This window comes from Coregonus clupeaformis, chromosome 16 (assembly GCF_020615455.1).
Source record: "Coregonus clupeaformis isolate EN_2021a chromosome 16, ASM2061545v1, whole genome shotgun sequence".
Classification (NCBI taxonomy): domain Eukaryota; kingdom Metazoa; phylum Chordata; class Actinopteri; order Salmoniformes; family Salmonidae; genus Coregonus; species Coregonus clupeaformis.
This window is the reverse complement of record NC_059207.1, coordinates 49,312,602-49,328,865: the sequence shown is the minus strand read 5'-3', so window position 1 is coordinate 49,328,865 and position 16,264 is coordinate 49,312,602. Positions and strand designations below refer to the sequence as shown.

The following is a 16,264-nucleotide window of genomic DNA, read 5'->3' as shown; positions in this document are numbered from 1 at the left end:
CGTAGGGAATAGACCAAGGCGCAGCGTGATGAACGAACATGTTTAAACTTTATTATCTTTAGTGATAATAGACAACAATAACCAAAACAAGAAACGACTCGTGAAGTCCACGGTAACAATGACCAACACGGAACAAGAACCCACACACACAAAGGGAAAACAGATACCGGTAGTTTAAATATGGCTCCCAATCAGAGACAACCAACGACAGCTGACACTCGTTGCCTCTGATTGGGAGTCACTCTGGCCAACATAGAAATAAACACAACAGAAAGAACACACCCTGGCTCAACATATAGAGTCCCAGAGCCAGGGTGTGACAAGTAGCTGCATTTGCATTTGTTTAAGCTGTTTTCTAGTAACATTTATTTGGATACATCCATAACAATGAGCTAATGAAGCGCGATTTCGCCTTGCATAGAAAATGTGCTCTCTCGTCAGGACACTGTTGTTTCTTATTTTTTATTTTTTCACTGGGCGGTTTATCAGCTTTAATAGTGCAGATAGATTGTAGATTCCATCAATGTAATTGTCTGCATCATTACTGTTATTGGAATTAGTCAATTTCTTTGTCAGAATGGCAACTTACAAATATGTATTTTCCCCTTCATAAAAAAGCATTTGGTGCTCAAGGCCCTTCTGGCTACAGACAATAACCATAGAATTGGCTTGGCAAACTGTGTGCGTCAAATCGTAAAAATGTTGTGTAAAAAGACATTACAAAATCCTATCTCCAAAAGTCCAGGGTCCTTTTATGAAAGTTTAAATCCCTAGAAGACCTTATGTACTGAGTCCTGTACTCAGATGTTTTGTTGTGTTTACACTATTGTCTGTGTGTTTACTGCATTTGTGAGTGCACTATAGCCTATGCGTTCATTCATTCATTTATCTATTAGACACAACAAAATTCATGGGAGGTGGTGGTGGAAAGTGGGGCCGGACGATTCGATTTCAGTGGACAGAATTGGTTTTGATGGTGGGGCATAATAGCTTTCATAGGCTTTTAAAGCTCTGAATAGCTTATCCGTATCGTCCTTGATGGGATTGAGGGATCAAGCCCAGCGATTCTGGGATGAAGCCCAGCAATGGCATGCTGTTCCTCCTTATTGTTCTGGGCCTAGCAGTGATGTAGAGGGCTCTCCCTGAACTAGAGGCTTCATATGAAGAGTCCAGGACTGCGTCCAAAATGACACCCTATTCCCTTTATAGCCCATAGGTCTCTGGTCAAAAGTAGTGCACTATAAAGGGAATACTATTAAGGGAATACAGTAGGGTGCCATTTGGGTTGCATCCCAGATCTATCTTGAACTATAATCCCATCTCATATTGTTTAGACTGTTTGTTAGATCAATGTTTCCCCCCTCTTTGTTAAATTGATGAGGTAATCTAACGCACAATGGCAAGCAAACCTTTTCCAGCTGCTTGCCAAACTGACTTGAAGGAATAACCTGGTATGAATTGTGTGCTCACGTAGGGACATATTGGGCATCTGCACAAAGACCTTCTGTGCACAAAGAGGAGGGCTTGCGGCAGAGATAAGATGCATTCAGGCTCAACAGTCACAGTGCTGGTAATCAGTCCTCGCCCAATGCCTGCGTTTGGTGGTCTATTCTGATTTCATTCATCTACAAATTGCCCTGAATAGACTGATTTCGACTAATGTGGAAGAGAATTGCTTGAATTGTTCTCCATGTATTCTTCTTTTTCGACAATGTTTATGTATGATGAATGAGAAATGTGAACATTGTCTGTGGGGAAATTACAGATTTTCAATATGAACATGGGGAGAGTAGTGAATCCAAAGTACTGCCTCAGTATGTGAAAAATCTGTTTTTCCTATAGACCAGTGACACCTCTTTGAGATTAATTATTTTCCAGGCATATAATTTTCCAAACATAATTTAATTCTATGGCACATCATAGTAGAGTAGTTTATATTACTTACCTTTAGTTCAAAATGTTAGTTACACAGTGCAGCTTTAACTATGTGTGTACAGGTGCTTTTGGAGACCCCTCTGACAAGAATACAGTATTTTTTCTAAATTTGAACACGATTTCCCAGAATCTCATAGATGACTCTCTCATAGATGACTCTCATGAATGACATAGTACAGTTGTCACTTTTCTGAGTCGAGATCACTTTGAGTCAAAATGCCAGGCGAGATCTACCGCTCAGATTTTTTTTGAAGATTACTTAAAAAACGTATGCCTATGCAACATTATCCTATTAAAACTATACTGTAGCAATGAGGTTTATGCAGTAGGCTATAGGTCCAATACATTATCACCGCAAATTGGCTTTGCTTGAATAGCCCTGCCAATGCATCGTTGTTCTTTTCAGACCAACATTTTTTATGTAGGCTACATGATCACACCGGGAATAGATCAGTTGTTGTATTGCTTATGAGGCACATCTGAGTGATCATACATTTTATGACTTATAAAAGTGTTGAATAAAAAGTGTTGACAGTGCTGAGTAAATGTATTTACATGGAACTGCCGTTCTGTGGCCAACAAGGCAGAGTTCATCTCAGCCTATGCTACCCTCCAGTCCCTCGACTTCTTGGCGTTGACGGAAACATAGATTACCACAGAAAACACTAATACTCCTACTGCTCTTTCCTCGTCAGATCATGTGTTCTCGCATACCCCGAGAGCATCTGGTCAGCGCGGCAGTGGCACAGGAATCCTCATCTCTCCCAAGTGGACATTCTCTCTTTTTCCCCTGACCCATCTGTCTATCTCCTCATTTGAATTCCATGCTGTCACTAGCCCATTCAAGCTTAACATCCTTGTCATTTATCGCCCTCCAGGTTCCCAATGAGCTTGACGTCTTGATAAGTTCCTTTCCTGAGGATGGCTCACCCCTCACAGTTCTGGGTGATTTTAACCTCCCTACGTCTGCCTTTGACTCATTTCTCTCTGCCTCCTTCTTTCCACTCCTTTCCTCTTTTGACCTCACCCTCTCACCGTCCCCCCCTACTCACAAGGCAGGCAATACGGTTGACCTTATCTTTACTAGATGCTGTTCTTCTACTAATCTCACTGCAACTCCCCTCCAAGTCTCCGACCACTACTTTGTATCCTTTTCTCTCTCGCTCTCCTCCAACACTACTCACTCTGCCCCTACTCAGATGGTAATGTGCCGTCGCAACCTTCGCTCTCTCTCTCCCGCTACTCTCTCCTCTGCCATCCTATCATCTCTTCCCTCTGCTAAATCCTTCTCCCTCCGATCTCCTGATTCTGCCTCCTCAACCCACCTCTCCTCCCTTTCTGCATCTTTTGACTCTCTATGTCCCCTATCCTCCCGGCCGGCTCGGTCCTCCCCTCATGCTACGTGGCTTGACGACTCATTGCGAGCTCACAGAAGAGGGCTCCGGGCAGCCGAGGGGAAATGGAGGAAAACTAGACTCCCTACGGACCTGTCATCTTTTCACTCCCTCCTCTCTACATTCTCTTCCTCTGTTTCCGCTGCTAAAGCCACTTTCTACCACTCTAAATTTCAAGCCTCTGCCTCTAACCCTAGGAAGCTATTTGCCACCTTCTCCTCCGTGCTGAATCCTCCTCCTCCTCCCCCCTTTCTGTGGATGACTTCGTCAACCATATTGAAAAGAAGGTTGACGACATCCGATCCTCATTAAGTCAAATGACACCGTTGGTCCTGCCCTACCCTATGCTTTGACATTAAATTTTAGTCATTTAGCACACGCTCTTATCCAGAGCAACTTACAGTTAGTGAGTGCATACATTATTTTTTATTTTTCATACTGGCCCCCCGTGGGAATCGAACCCACAACCCTGGCGTTGCAAACGCCATGCTCTACCAAATGAGCTACATCCCTGCCGGCCATTCCCTCCTCTACCCTGGACAAATTGTGCGCCGCCCCATGGGTCTCCCGGTCGCGGCCGGCTACGACAGAGCCTGGATTCGAACCAGGATCTCTAGTAGCACAGCTAGCACTGCGATGCAGTGCCTTAGACCACCGCGCCACTCGGGAGACTTCTTTCTCCCCTCTCTCTCCAGATGAAATCTTGCGACTTGTGATACGCAGGTGGTGAATCGCATCTCTGCATGTCTGGCAGACATATCAGTGTGGATGTCGGATCACCACCTCAAGCTGAACCTCGGCAAGACGGAGCTGCTCTTCCTCCCGGGGAAGGACTGCCCGCTCCATGATCTCGCCATCACGGTTGACAACTTCATTGTGTCCTCCTCCCAGAGTGCAAAGAACCTTGGCGTGACCCTGGACAACACCCTGTCGTTCTCCGCTAACATCAAAGCGGTGACCCGATCCTGCAGGTTCATGCTCTACAACATTCGCAGAGTACAACCCTACCTTATACAGAAAGCGGCACAGGTCCTAATCCAGGCACTTGTCATCTCCCGTCTGGATTATTCGCTGTTGGCTGGGCTCCTTGCCTGTGCCATTAAACCCCTACAACTTATCCAGAATGCTGCAGCCCGTCTGGTGTTCAACCTTCCCAAGTTCTCTCATGTCACCCCACTCCTCCGCACACTCCAATGGCTTCCAGTTGAGGCTCGCATCTACTACAAGACCATGGTGCTTGCCTACGGAGCTGTGAGGGGAACGGCACCTTCTTACCTTCAGGCTCTGATCCTACACCCAAACGAGGGCACTACGTTCATCCACCTCTGGCCTGCTAGCCCCCCTACCTCTACGGAAGCACAGTTCCCACTCAGCCCAGTCAAAGCTATTCGCTGCTGTGGCACCCCAATGGTGGAACAAGCTCCCCCACGATGCCAGGACAGCGGAGTCACTGACCACCTTCCGGAGACACTTGAAACCCTACCTCTTTAAGGAATACCTGGAATAGTATAAAAGTAATCCTTCTACCCCCTCCCCCACCCCCCCATAAAATAAGTGGTTGTCCCACTGGCTATCATAAATTGAATGCACCAATTTATAAGTCGCTCTGGATAAGACCGTCTGCTAAATGATGTAAATGTAAATGTAATGAACTCACTCATAAAAACAGCAGCTCTTTGCTGTATTCATTGAATCTCTCTAGTCATGGTTTTAAATGTTTTGAAATCTCACAGTATCAACTTTGCTGTAGCTTTCTTTTACACCTGCAGACACAGTAATCTGAGCCATCCGATTGGTCAACGATATGTCTATAGTGCACTTGATTTGCTCTCCGGGCCCGCCGGAAAGGCAGAATTTGTGCCTTCAGACATATAAAATGGTTCAAAATGGGAACACTTCGCCTACCCGGCATGCAGGGCAGCTGAATCAGGTGCACCTACTGCCAACAGTAGGAGACAAATACAGAAATCATTGGCTACTGACTATGAATGCCTTGGAGATCGACCAGTCGATCGTGATCGACCGGTTGGTGACCACTGACGTAGTACATCAACATCCGCTCTGAGGCTGGTGGAGATTCGAGACTGAAAGTGGATGCGATAGATAACAGCTATGGACACAATTTTAAAAAAGGAATATGCATAATTTACATTTTACAATGTCTTGAGAACAGGTAAAAACATGATACACTGGGTATAATTGTTATTTTTTCATTTTAGCTACAGTTTCTCTTAAAAGATTAGATAGCAATCTGACGTTAGCTAGCAAGTTAACTTGGTACATTAGCTAGCTATCAAACTTGTGGAAAAGCAGTGTAAAACAATGCATTTTGACTCTCATAGCTCTGCATTTACAGAACACTTTGGCTTTAGCATGCATCGGCAGACCTTTGTCCTTCTGACAATACTACTGTACTGGGTATGGCCCATCATTGGTATGGTCCCTTGCCTTGGATTCTCAAGAACTATGGTAGTACCTAGCTAGCTATCTATCTACTTGCAAGCTAATAAGCTAGGTATTTTTTTTTCAAACTGTCATTTATGATATCCTGTCGTGGTCAAAAGTTTTGAGAATGACACAAATACTAATTTTTACAAAGTCTGCTGCCTCAGTTTTGATGATGGCAATTTGCATATACTCCAGAATATCATGAAGAGTGATCAGATGAGTTGCAATTAATTGCAAAGTCCCTCTTTGCCATGAAAATTAACTTAATCCCCAAAAAACATTTCCACTGCTTTTCAGCCCTGCCACAAAAGGACCAGTTGCCATCATGTCAGTGATTCTCTCATTAACACAGGTGAGAGTGTTGACAAGGACAAGGCTGGAGATCACTATGTCATGCTGATTGAGTTAGAATAACAGACTGGAAGCTTTAAAAGGAGGGTGGTGCTTTAAATCATTGTTATTCCTCTGTTAACCATGGTTACCTGCAAGGAAACACGTGCCGTCATCATTGATTTGCACAAAAAGGCCTTCACAGGCAAGGATATTGCTGCTAGGAAGATTGCACTTAAATCAACCATTTATCGGATCATCAAGAACTTCAAGGAGAGAGGTTCAATTGTTGTGAAGAAGGCTTCAGGGCGCCCAAGAAAGTCCAGCAAGTGCCAGGACCGTCTCCTAAAGTTGATTCAGCTGCGGGATCGGGGCACCACCAGTGCAGAGCTTGCTCAGGAATGGCAGCAGGCAGGTTTGAGTGCATCTGCACGCACAGTGAGGCAAAGACTTTTGGAGGATGGCCTGGTGTCAAGAAGGGCAGCAAAGAAGCCACTTCTCTCCAGGAAAAACATCAGGGACAGACTGATATTCTGCAAAAGGTACCGGGATTGGACTGCTGAGAAACTGGGGTAAAGTCATTTTCTCTGATGAATCCCCTTTCCGAGTGTTTGGGGCATCCGGAAAACACCTTGTCCGGAGAAGACAAGGTGAGCGCTACCATCAGTCCTGTGTCATGCCAACAGTAAAGCATCCTGAGACCATTCATGTGTGGGGTTGCTTCTCAGCTCACTCACAATTTTGCCTAAGAACACAGCCATGAATAAAGAATGGTACCAACACATCCTCCGAGAGCAACTTCTCCCAACCATCCAAGAACAGTTTGGTGACGACCAATGCCTTTTCCAGCATGATGGAGCACCTTGTCATAAGGCAAAAGTGATAACTAAGTGGCTCAGGGAACAAAACATCGACATTTTGGGTCCATGGCCAGGAAACTCCCCAGACCTTTATCCCATTGAGAACTTGTGGTCGATCCTCAAGAGGTGGGTGGACAAACAAAAACCCACAAATTCTGACAAACTCCAAGCATTGATTATGCAAGAATGGGCTGCCATCAGTCAGGATGTGGCCCAGAAGTTAATTGACAGCATGCCAGGGCGGTCTTGAAAAAGAAGGGTCAACACTGCAAATATTGACTCTTTGCATAAACTTAATGTAATTGTCAATACAAGCCTTTGACACTTATGGAATGCTTGTAATAATACTTCAGTATACCGTAGTAACATCTGACAAAAATATCTCATAACACTGAAGCAGCAAACTTTGTGAAGACCAATACTTGTGAAATTCTCAAAACGTTTGACCACGACTGTAGACAAGCGGTGGTAAACCTACACCAAAGAAATTGGTATTAGTATGATGTAGCCTAATCATAGACAACACATTCAATCATTACAAATTGCTAACAGTGTTGTTCATGTGTTGTTTCTGTACGATTCCAGTTTTGAAGAGTCGTGCCGTGAGCAAAGGAGCTAGAGGAAAGGGCACAGGCAAGGCTTCAGAAATAATTGCAGAGGAAGACCTTGAGGGCTGCTAAGATGACTGCACAGACTGCCAAATACTTCAATCTAAAGACTCCTGCACTTTACAACACACGACTGCTGCCATTTCACCAATGCGCTATTCTATTTATTTACTACCAAATATGTTTACATAAATTGTATACTTTCCACGACTACACTGTACTTTATTATTCATATGCCATGGTTATACTAGGCATCTATGCTAGGTATATGCAACTACTTTGTAAGTGTAGGGTGATATCAGTTCAGTACTTTATCAGAATTGTTTCCTTACGCTGTGCTTTTGTTACTGAAGTTACAGAGACTACCTTGTATTCTTGTTTAGCTCCCTAATAAACCTTTATTTGACCTGATCTGTCTAATCGGACCGACTTGTTTCTTTACTGTATTTACAACAGAGTAGTCCATCCATCTTCCTGCATATCTACCCTCTTGTAGGAAACCTTCAGGATCATAGATATACAGGAAGAAAGTACAGATTTGTAAATTAATCTAAAACAATTCCAAAAGTACAAGAATGATGCCTAAATGCTAGATAAATAATGCACAAATATTTTTTCTCACAAGTTTATTGTTTCTCACGCAAACTTCCCTTATTTTCATATGATTTATATGTTTGGTTGTAGGTCCCCCTCTTTCAACAACATTTCTCAGTACTCTGTAGGTTTTTAAAATTCCAAAGAGCCACCAAATCTCAGCTCAGGTCCTTCCCCTCTAACTGCATCCTGTGCTGCGTTGCGACGTCTCCTCGAAGTTGCTGCAGCTCAGCCGTTGTTGGTGGCACTTCAGGGAGTCTTCTTATGTAGACTTCTTATATAGCTGAAAGATCGAATACTCATACAATATGATACTGTCTATAGAATGTCATTAGTATTAGTGTAGAACTGTAGTATCTGTTGAAAATATATATTTGTTCATTTTACATATACAAATCTTTTTCACAACCTAGAGGATGACTAACACTTAGATCTTGTTGCCCTCCGCATTCTCCAAAGCTGCACGATGGTTATGATGGTTGTAGTTCAACTGCTGCCAGGGTTCCAGCCTGTCTACATCTCGGCCAGACAGCTCAAATGAGGAAACAACATAGTCATATCTCTGTGCAGTAGGCTAATCTATAGGGATATTATGTCATCAATACTCAAAGTAAAACAGTGTAGATACACTGAGTGGCCAAATTATTAGGTACATGCATCTAGTACCGGGTTGGTCCCCCCTTTGCCTCTAGAACAGCCTGAATTCTTCGTGGCATGGAACCGTTGCTCAATGATGTCAAGGGACCTAACGTGTGCCAGGAAAACATTCCCTATTAGCCTGCACGATTCTTGCCATTCTCCTTCGAGCTCTCATCGAGCTGTTTTCACCAACAGGACTGCTGCTGACTGGATGTTTTTTCTCTGTCGCACCATTCTCAGTAAACCCTAGACACTGTCGTGCGTGAAAAGACCCGGAGGTTAGACGTTTCTGAGATACTGGAAAAGGCGTGCCTGGCACCGATGATCATACCACGCTCAAAGACGCTTAGGTCACTCGTTTTGCCCATTCTAACGTTCAATCGAACAGTAACTGAATACCTCAATTGCCTGTCTGTCTGCTTTCTTTAGCAAGCCACGGCCATGTGACTTACTGTCTGTAGGAGCGAATCATTTTCGGGATCGGGTTGGTGTACCTAATAAACTGGCTGCTAAGTGTACATAGATGCCTATTATTAGAAGATGTACACTTTATTATTACTTAAAATCTTGGCCAGCTAGGGGAAATACAATGATACATTTTTACTTCTGCTCCAATACTCGACAATGGTGGGGCTGGAAACACACAACGCTTGGTAGGTGTTGATGTCGATTGATCCCTTTCATAACTGAAATAGAAGCGATATTTTTGTTCAAATATATTTTCTAACTAGAGCTTTTTCGTCAAATAATGATCATGGCTATTCCATGCCAGTACAGTAGTGTGAAGTGAAGTAATGTTAGCTAGCTAGCTAATCAGATTCGTGGCTTTCAGACAACAGACATCAGAAGTATAACAAGGTCATTAATAAAAAAACACCAAGACAGTCGTGAAGAGGGCACGACAAAACCTTTTCACCCTCAGGAGAAGATTTGGCACGGGTCCTCAGATCCTCAAAAGGTTCTACAGCTGCACCATCGAGAGCATCCTGACTGGTTGCATCACTGCCTGGTATGGCAACTGCTCAGCCTCCGTCCGCGAGGCACTACAGAGGGTAGTGCGTACGGCCCTGTACATCATTGGGGCCAAGCTTCCTGCCATCCAGGACCTCTATACCAGGCGGTGTCAGAGGAAGGCCCTAAATTGGCAAAGACTCCATTCATAGACTGTTCTCTCTGCTACCGCACGGCAAGCGGTACCGACGCGACAAGTTTAGGTCCAACAGGATTCTAAACAGCTTCTACCCCCAAGCCATAAGATTCCTGAACATCTAATCAAATGGCTACCCAGACTATTTGCACCCCCCCACTCTTTTGCACTTCTGCTTCTCTCTGTTTATTATCTATGCATATTGACTCTGTGCCGATGCCCCCCTGTATATAGCCTCGCTTATGTTAGTTTACTATTGTTATTTTACTGCTGCTCTTTAATTATTATTACTTTTTTAGGGTATTCTTTCTTAAAACCGCATTGTTGGTTAAGGGCTTGTAAGTAAGCATTTCACTGTAAGGTCTACACCTGTTGTATTCGGCGCATGTGACAAATAAAATTTGATTTGATTTGAATACATATAGTCATAGTTTGTTAAAACTAAATAGCAAAGCAACATTTTAAACAAATTAAACAAACCAATGACGCAGTCACTAGATAGCTAGCTGCTAATGTGGCATGAAAACAACAAGTAATCCATAGTAGCTATAACACTTGCATACAGTGCCTTGCAAAAGTATTCATCCCCCTTGGCGTTTTTCCTATTTTGTTGCATTACAACCTGTAATTTAAATTGATTTTTATTTGGATTTCATGTAATGGACATACACAAAATAGTCAAAATTGGTGAAGTGAAATGAAAAAAATAACTTGTTTCAAAAAATTCTAAAAAATAAATAACGGAAAAGTGGTGTGTGCATATGTATTCACCCCCTTTGCTATGAATCCCCAAAATAAGATCTGGTGCAACCAATTACTTTCAGAAGTCACAAATTAGTTAAATAAAGTCCACCTGTGTGCAATCTAAGTGTCACATGATCTGTCACATGATCTCAGTATATATACACCTGTTCTGAAAGGCCCCAGAGTCTGCAACACCACTAAGCAAGGGGCACCATGAAGACCAAGGAGCTCTCCAAACAGGTTAAGGGACAAAGTTGTGGAGAAGTACAGATCAGGGTTGGGTTATAAAAAAATATCCTAAAATTTGAACATCCCACAGAGCACCATTAAATCCATTATTAAAAAATAGAAAGAATATGGCATCACAACAAACCTGCCAAGAGAGGGGTACCTACCAAAATTCACAGACCAGGCAAGGAGGGAATTAATCAGAGAGGCAACAAAGAGATCAAAGATAACCCTGAAGGAGCTGCAAAGCTCCACAGCGGAGATTGGAGTATCTGTCCATAGGACCACTTTAAGCCGTACACTCCACAGAGCTGGGCTTTACGGAAGAGTGGCCAGAAAAAACTCCATTGCTTTAAGAAATAAATAAGCAAAAACATTTGGTGTTCGCCAAAAGGCATGTGGGAGACTCCCCAAACATATGGAAGAAGGCACTCTGGTCAGATGAGACTAAAATTGAGCTTTTGGGCCATCAAGGATAACGCTATGTCTAGCGCAAACCCAACACCTCTCATCACTCCGAGAACACCATCCCCACATGGTGGTGGCAGCATCATGCTGTGGGGATGTTTATCATCGGCAGGGACTGGGAATTGAAGGAATGATGGATGGCGCTAAATACAGGGAAATTCTTGAGGGAAACCTGTTTCAGTCTTCCAGAGATTTGAGACTGGGACGAAGGTTCACCTTCCAGCAGGACAATGACCCTAAGCATACTGCTAAAGCAACACTCGAGTGGTTTAAGTGGAAACATTTAAATGTCTTGGAATGGCCTAGTCAAAGCCCAGACCTCATTTCAATTGAGAATCTGTGGTATGACATAAAGATTGCTGTACACCAGCGGAACCCATCCAACTTGAAGGAGCTGGAGCAGTTTTGCCTTGAAGAATGGGCAAAAATCCCAGTGGCTAGATGTGCCAGGCTTATAGAGACATACCCCAAGAGACTTGCAGCTGCAATTGCTGCAAAAGGTGGCTCTACAAAGTATTGACTTTGTGGGTTGAGTAATTATGCATGCTCAAGTTTTCTGTTTTTTTGTCTTATTTCTTGTTTGTGTCACAATAAAAAATATTTTGCATCTTCAAAGTGGTAGGCATGTTGTGTAAATCAAATTATACAAACCCCCCAAAAATTCCAGGTTGTAAGGCAACAAAATAGGAAAAATGCCAAGGGAAGTGAATACTTTCGCAAGCCACTGTACATATTTACAACTAAATAGCAAAAGCGAGATATTACTTATTACTATATCTAGAAATATATATTAGCTGGCTAGCTATGTCTTTTCAGCAGAAACATTTCTTGGTCGGTTTTGAATCTCTTAGCTAGCTAGCTAACTAGCTAGCCCTCTCCAGTTTGTGAGCGCAAATCCGAGGTTCACTCTCATCTTGGCCCGGGCTCTATTGTTTTCCCTTTTCCCAGTTTCTTTGGGTTATATGAAGGAGCTGCTGGGACATGTCGTTTGCTCCACGCATCTGCCATATCTCTCCGCTAGCGAAATGTGGATATGCATACCATTTTTCTTCCATCTCTGGGAAATTCTCAATTGTATACTCCTCTCGTCCTCTCTCCGCGTCTCCTTCTCAAAACCCACTGGTGGAGAAGGTCAGAGGGGGGAGGGACTGTTTGGCTTTCTCATCCAATGGGTTTTAAGAAGGAGGCGAGGAGAGAGGACGCTAGGAGTATGCAATTGAGATCTTCTCAGTCTGAGGCAATGAGCTCGTGGGGGCAGGTAGCTTAGTGGTTAAGAGCATTGTGCCAGTAACCGAAAGGTCGCTGGTTCTAATCCCCGAGCCGACTAGGTGAAATATCTGTCGATGTGCCCTTGAGCAAGGCACTTAACCCTAATTGCTCCTGTAAGTCGCTCTGGATAAGAGCGTCTGCTAAATTACTAAAATGTGAATGTAAAATGTCATTCATTGTGCGCAGCACTAAATCTGCCAGGAAAATCCAAACCGACAGCCAAATCAAATATAGCGGTTTTGAGGCAGGCTGGAGGCGCAATATTGTTACTATTGAATGACAACTAGCGACTTGGAGCTTTTGGACTTAGAAAAAGTTACATAATGCAGCTTTAAAATCTTTATAACATATCTATCAGCGCTTTATCCTGGGTTTTGTTTTGAATGTCAGTCATAGTCACCCAGAAGAACACTGCATTGCTTTCTCTTTGGGAATTTAGGCTGGGTATCTGCTGTATCTCTAAAGCACTTTGTGACAACTGCTGTGCTGATGTAAAAAGGGATTTATAAAATAAATGTAATTGATTGATTGAACTAACAAGTCTCTCTCTTTGCAGGAGCCACAGGTGACATCCTGCCAGACTCCCTACCGTCAGTCCCAGGTACCCTGCCTCACTTCCTGAAGGAACCAGAAGATGCCTACATTATCAAAAGCAACCCTATCAAGCTGCTGTGTCGGGCTGTGCCTGCCCTGCAGATCTTCTTCAAGTGCAATGGAGAATGGGTGCACCAGAATGAACATGTGTCCCGAGAGTACATGGATCAGAACACTGGTAAGAAGCCATAGAGATCCTATTATCCAGGGGCATTCAAATCCTACCATGGAGGTTTAGAGAACTGCCGGTTTAGTGTTCTACCTGATAATTAATTGCACCCACCTGGTGTCCGAGGTCTAAATCAGTCCCTCATTAGAGGGGAAGACTGGAATAAAAGGTCTAAATTATATTATGAGGGCTATAACCCCATGATCATCCTATATTCTATAATTCTATAATTCTATGTTGTATTTGATTCTGTTTAAGAAGTATCATTGTTATCACCTCCTTGTCTAGCTACTGCATAGTGAGAGGGGATATGGATTCCATGTGCGGAATCATGGGCCTGCATATTTCTTGTGGGAAGTTATGTAATGACATTTTGATTATGATCCTCTTAGACTTGATGCAGTACTGTACACGTACAGTACATATTGTTACTACAGATACTTTTCAGTCTATAGGCACTTGTCAGTGTTCTTTTTGATGTTTCCAAAGACAGTTAAGCAACTCCACAGTCCACATTAAATAGCTTTGTTGACTACATATTCTATCCAGCACCCTAAACTTTAAAAAACAAACACTCCAACTTGCCGTCATAATGTCAACAGGTTATTTGTGAAGGTGTGTTGAAGTAATCATGCAGAGTGATATAAAGGAGATGGTTGGTCCATACTTGCGAAGATTAGAAAAAGTTTAAATGTAATCTGCATCAGGCAATTAAAATTGTTGACTTAGTTGCACGTGATAAAACTCTACATGTTAGCTGTTCCCATTACATAACCTGGCACATTTAGTCTTATGCTAACCTGAGCAGGTGGCAGTGATTATTTCCTGTAACAAATTCTGCATCAGCCTTTCAAAGATCTTAGACTTTATATCCACAAACCAATGGTATTTCTTAAAATAGGTCAACTTGGCCACCAGAGGGACATTTTAAACCTCCAAATTGTTCCACTTGGTCTGTCTCATGTGTAGAGTGCCAATATTGCATGATGCATCCTTGACTAGGCTACTAATGTAAGAAACAATTCTAAAGGAACGTTTTTGCATACATGACAAAATCCTATGTTTTTGCTAATCCGTTTCACACATATCCAAGAGCTTTTCCCCCAAAAAAGGAGGTCCATACATCCTTTTATTTTTGATTGTACGTCGTAAAAAAGACTTATGGACTTGTCAAATAGCTGTCATAAACATGTCATCATCATTGCTTCCTGGTGGCACACACCGCTAAAGCGGTTGACTCTTAAACGATAGTGCACATTAACCGTGGGTTTGAACCCCCCTTCGCATCAAGCATTTTTGTTAAGGAAAAACTGTTCACTGCTGGTCCTCGATGCTCGATTCAAATAACGTGATGAAGTGGATGATTATAATAATGCATATGAAGCGTTGTACATGTAAGTGTAGGCCTACACGTCTATATCTTATATATGTAAGGGATAATCAATGAGGGGCTAAATGTACCATGTTATCTAATGGGAACAGCTAACATGTAACGTTTGATCACGTGCAACTATGTCAACGATTTTAATTGTCTAATACATATTTTGAGACTGAGAAAAGTTTACATTTAAACTTTTTCTAATGTTCGCAAGTATGGATCCCGTATGTTCAGTCCAATTAGAGACCGATCAGGCTGGTGTCAGATAGAGACGTGCAAAACAAACTAGGGTTGTGCCCCAAATGGCACCCTATGCACTACTTTTGACCAGAGCCCATAGTACACTATGTAGGGAATAGAGCACCATTTGGGACGTAGCCTAGAGCAGGTTGTGTTGATTAGAGGCCTTCACTTCACTTCTGTTTCCTGAAGGGATTTCCGGGAAAACAAAGCTGATGTGACACCTCGACTGGAATGTGTTCTGATTAGTGGCTTCTCAAAAGGAGGAGTCGTCTTTCTGGTATTCATGAAGGTCCCTTTGCAGTAAAGCCTGTTTAATTGCTTCTGGAAGTTCATTATTGTGTGATTGCTGTGCTGTGAAATTGTTGTGTGACTGATAATGGGGGAAAAGAAAGTCAGAACTTTTACTATTTCTGCTCTGTGTGATTCAGGCAGTGCATTGGAAAAGTATGAGGGAATAGTTCACTGTTTGGCTTTATGCTACGTCCACTGCTTAGCAAGAGGCGAGCTAATTAATTGATTTCAGAGATGAGAATGGGGCATTATCTAGCAATAACAAAAAGTTAAGTGCCTGTTGTTCCCCTTCAACATTTTGACACAGTGGAAAGATCACACTGGGATGTTTTAGGTGGTAGGAGGACTGTGGACAAAAATCTGTTGTTGCTAAATCATGAATTATTGTCATCAGGAGAAGAAAACAAATTCAATCAATTCTTTGTAAAAATGGAAAATGGATACCATGAGCACTATATTTTAATCATTTTATGCAAATTACCAAAATAAAGGGAATTGCACTAAATAAGCATGACAATTGCACTGGATTTGGAGGAAATGGTTGTTGTAATATTAGTTAAGGCTACCTGTAGACATGTATATAGGGTCTGACGACGTATTGACCAATCAGTGTCTGTTAACTTCTCTACAACAAAGCACCTAGCAGTACCATAATGGCTCATAATGCTTATTTCATAAGCTTATAAACTTGATATTATCCTTTTTTATTTCATAGCGCCATCGTGATGTTTTCCTACTGTAAAGGGAGTATATGATCTCTGTAAATCCCGAGTAAATCAGGTCTGATGTAGGATTTGAAAGCTGTTTTGTATTCATTAACTCGGTTCATACTTGTTCAGCTCATCTGCATTCTCAAGTGAATAACTGTCTGCTCGTTGAGCTCCCTCCAGACGGAGCACTGCCTCCCCACATGGTACTTAACCTA

At 42.6% G+C, this 16,264-nt stretch overlaps 1 protein-coding gene across 3 annotated transcripts in view; it reads left to right on the top strand.

Moving 5' to 3' along the window:
• Window positions 1-16,264, top strand: part of unc5db (unc-5 netrin receptor Db) — a 226,528-nt gene that overhangs the window by 143,361 nt on the left and 66,903 nt on the right. For all 3 annotated transcript variants that reach the window (XM_041901390.2, XM_041901389.2, XM_041901391.2), the window contains exon 2: window positions 13,221-13,436. In XM_041901390.2, the coding sequence (XP_041757324.1) occupies window positions 13,221-13,436 (216 nt within the window). The remainder of the gene's footprint in view (window positions 1-13,220; window positions 13,437-16,264) is intronic.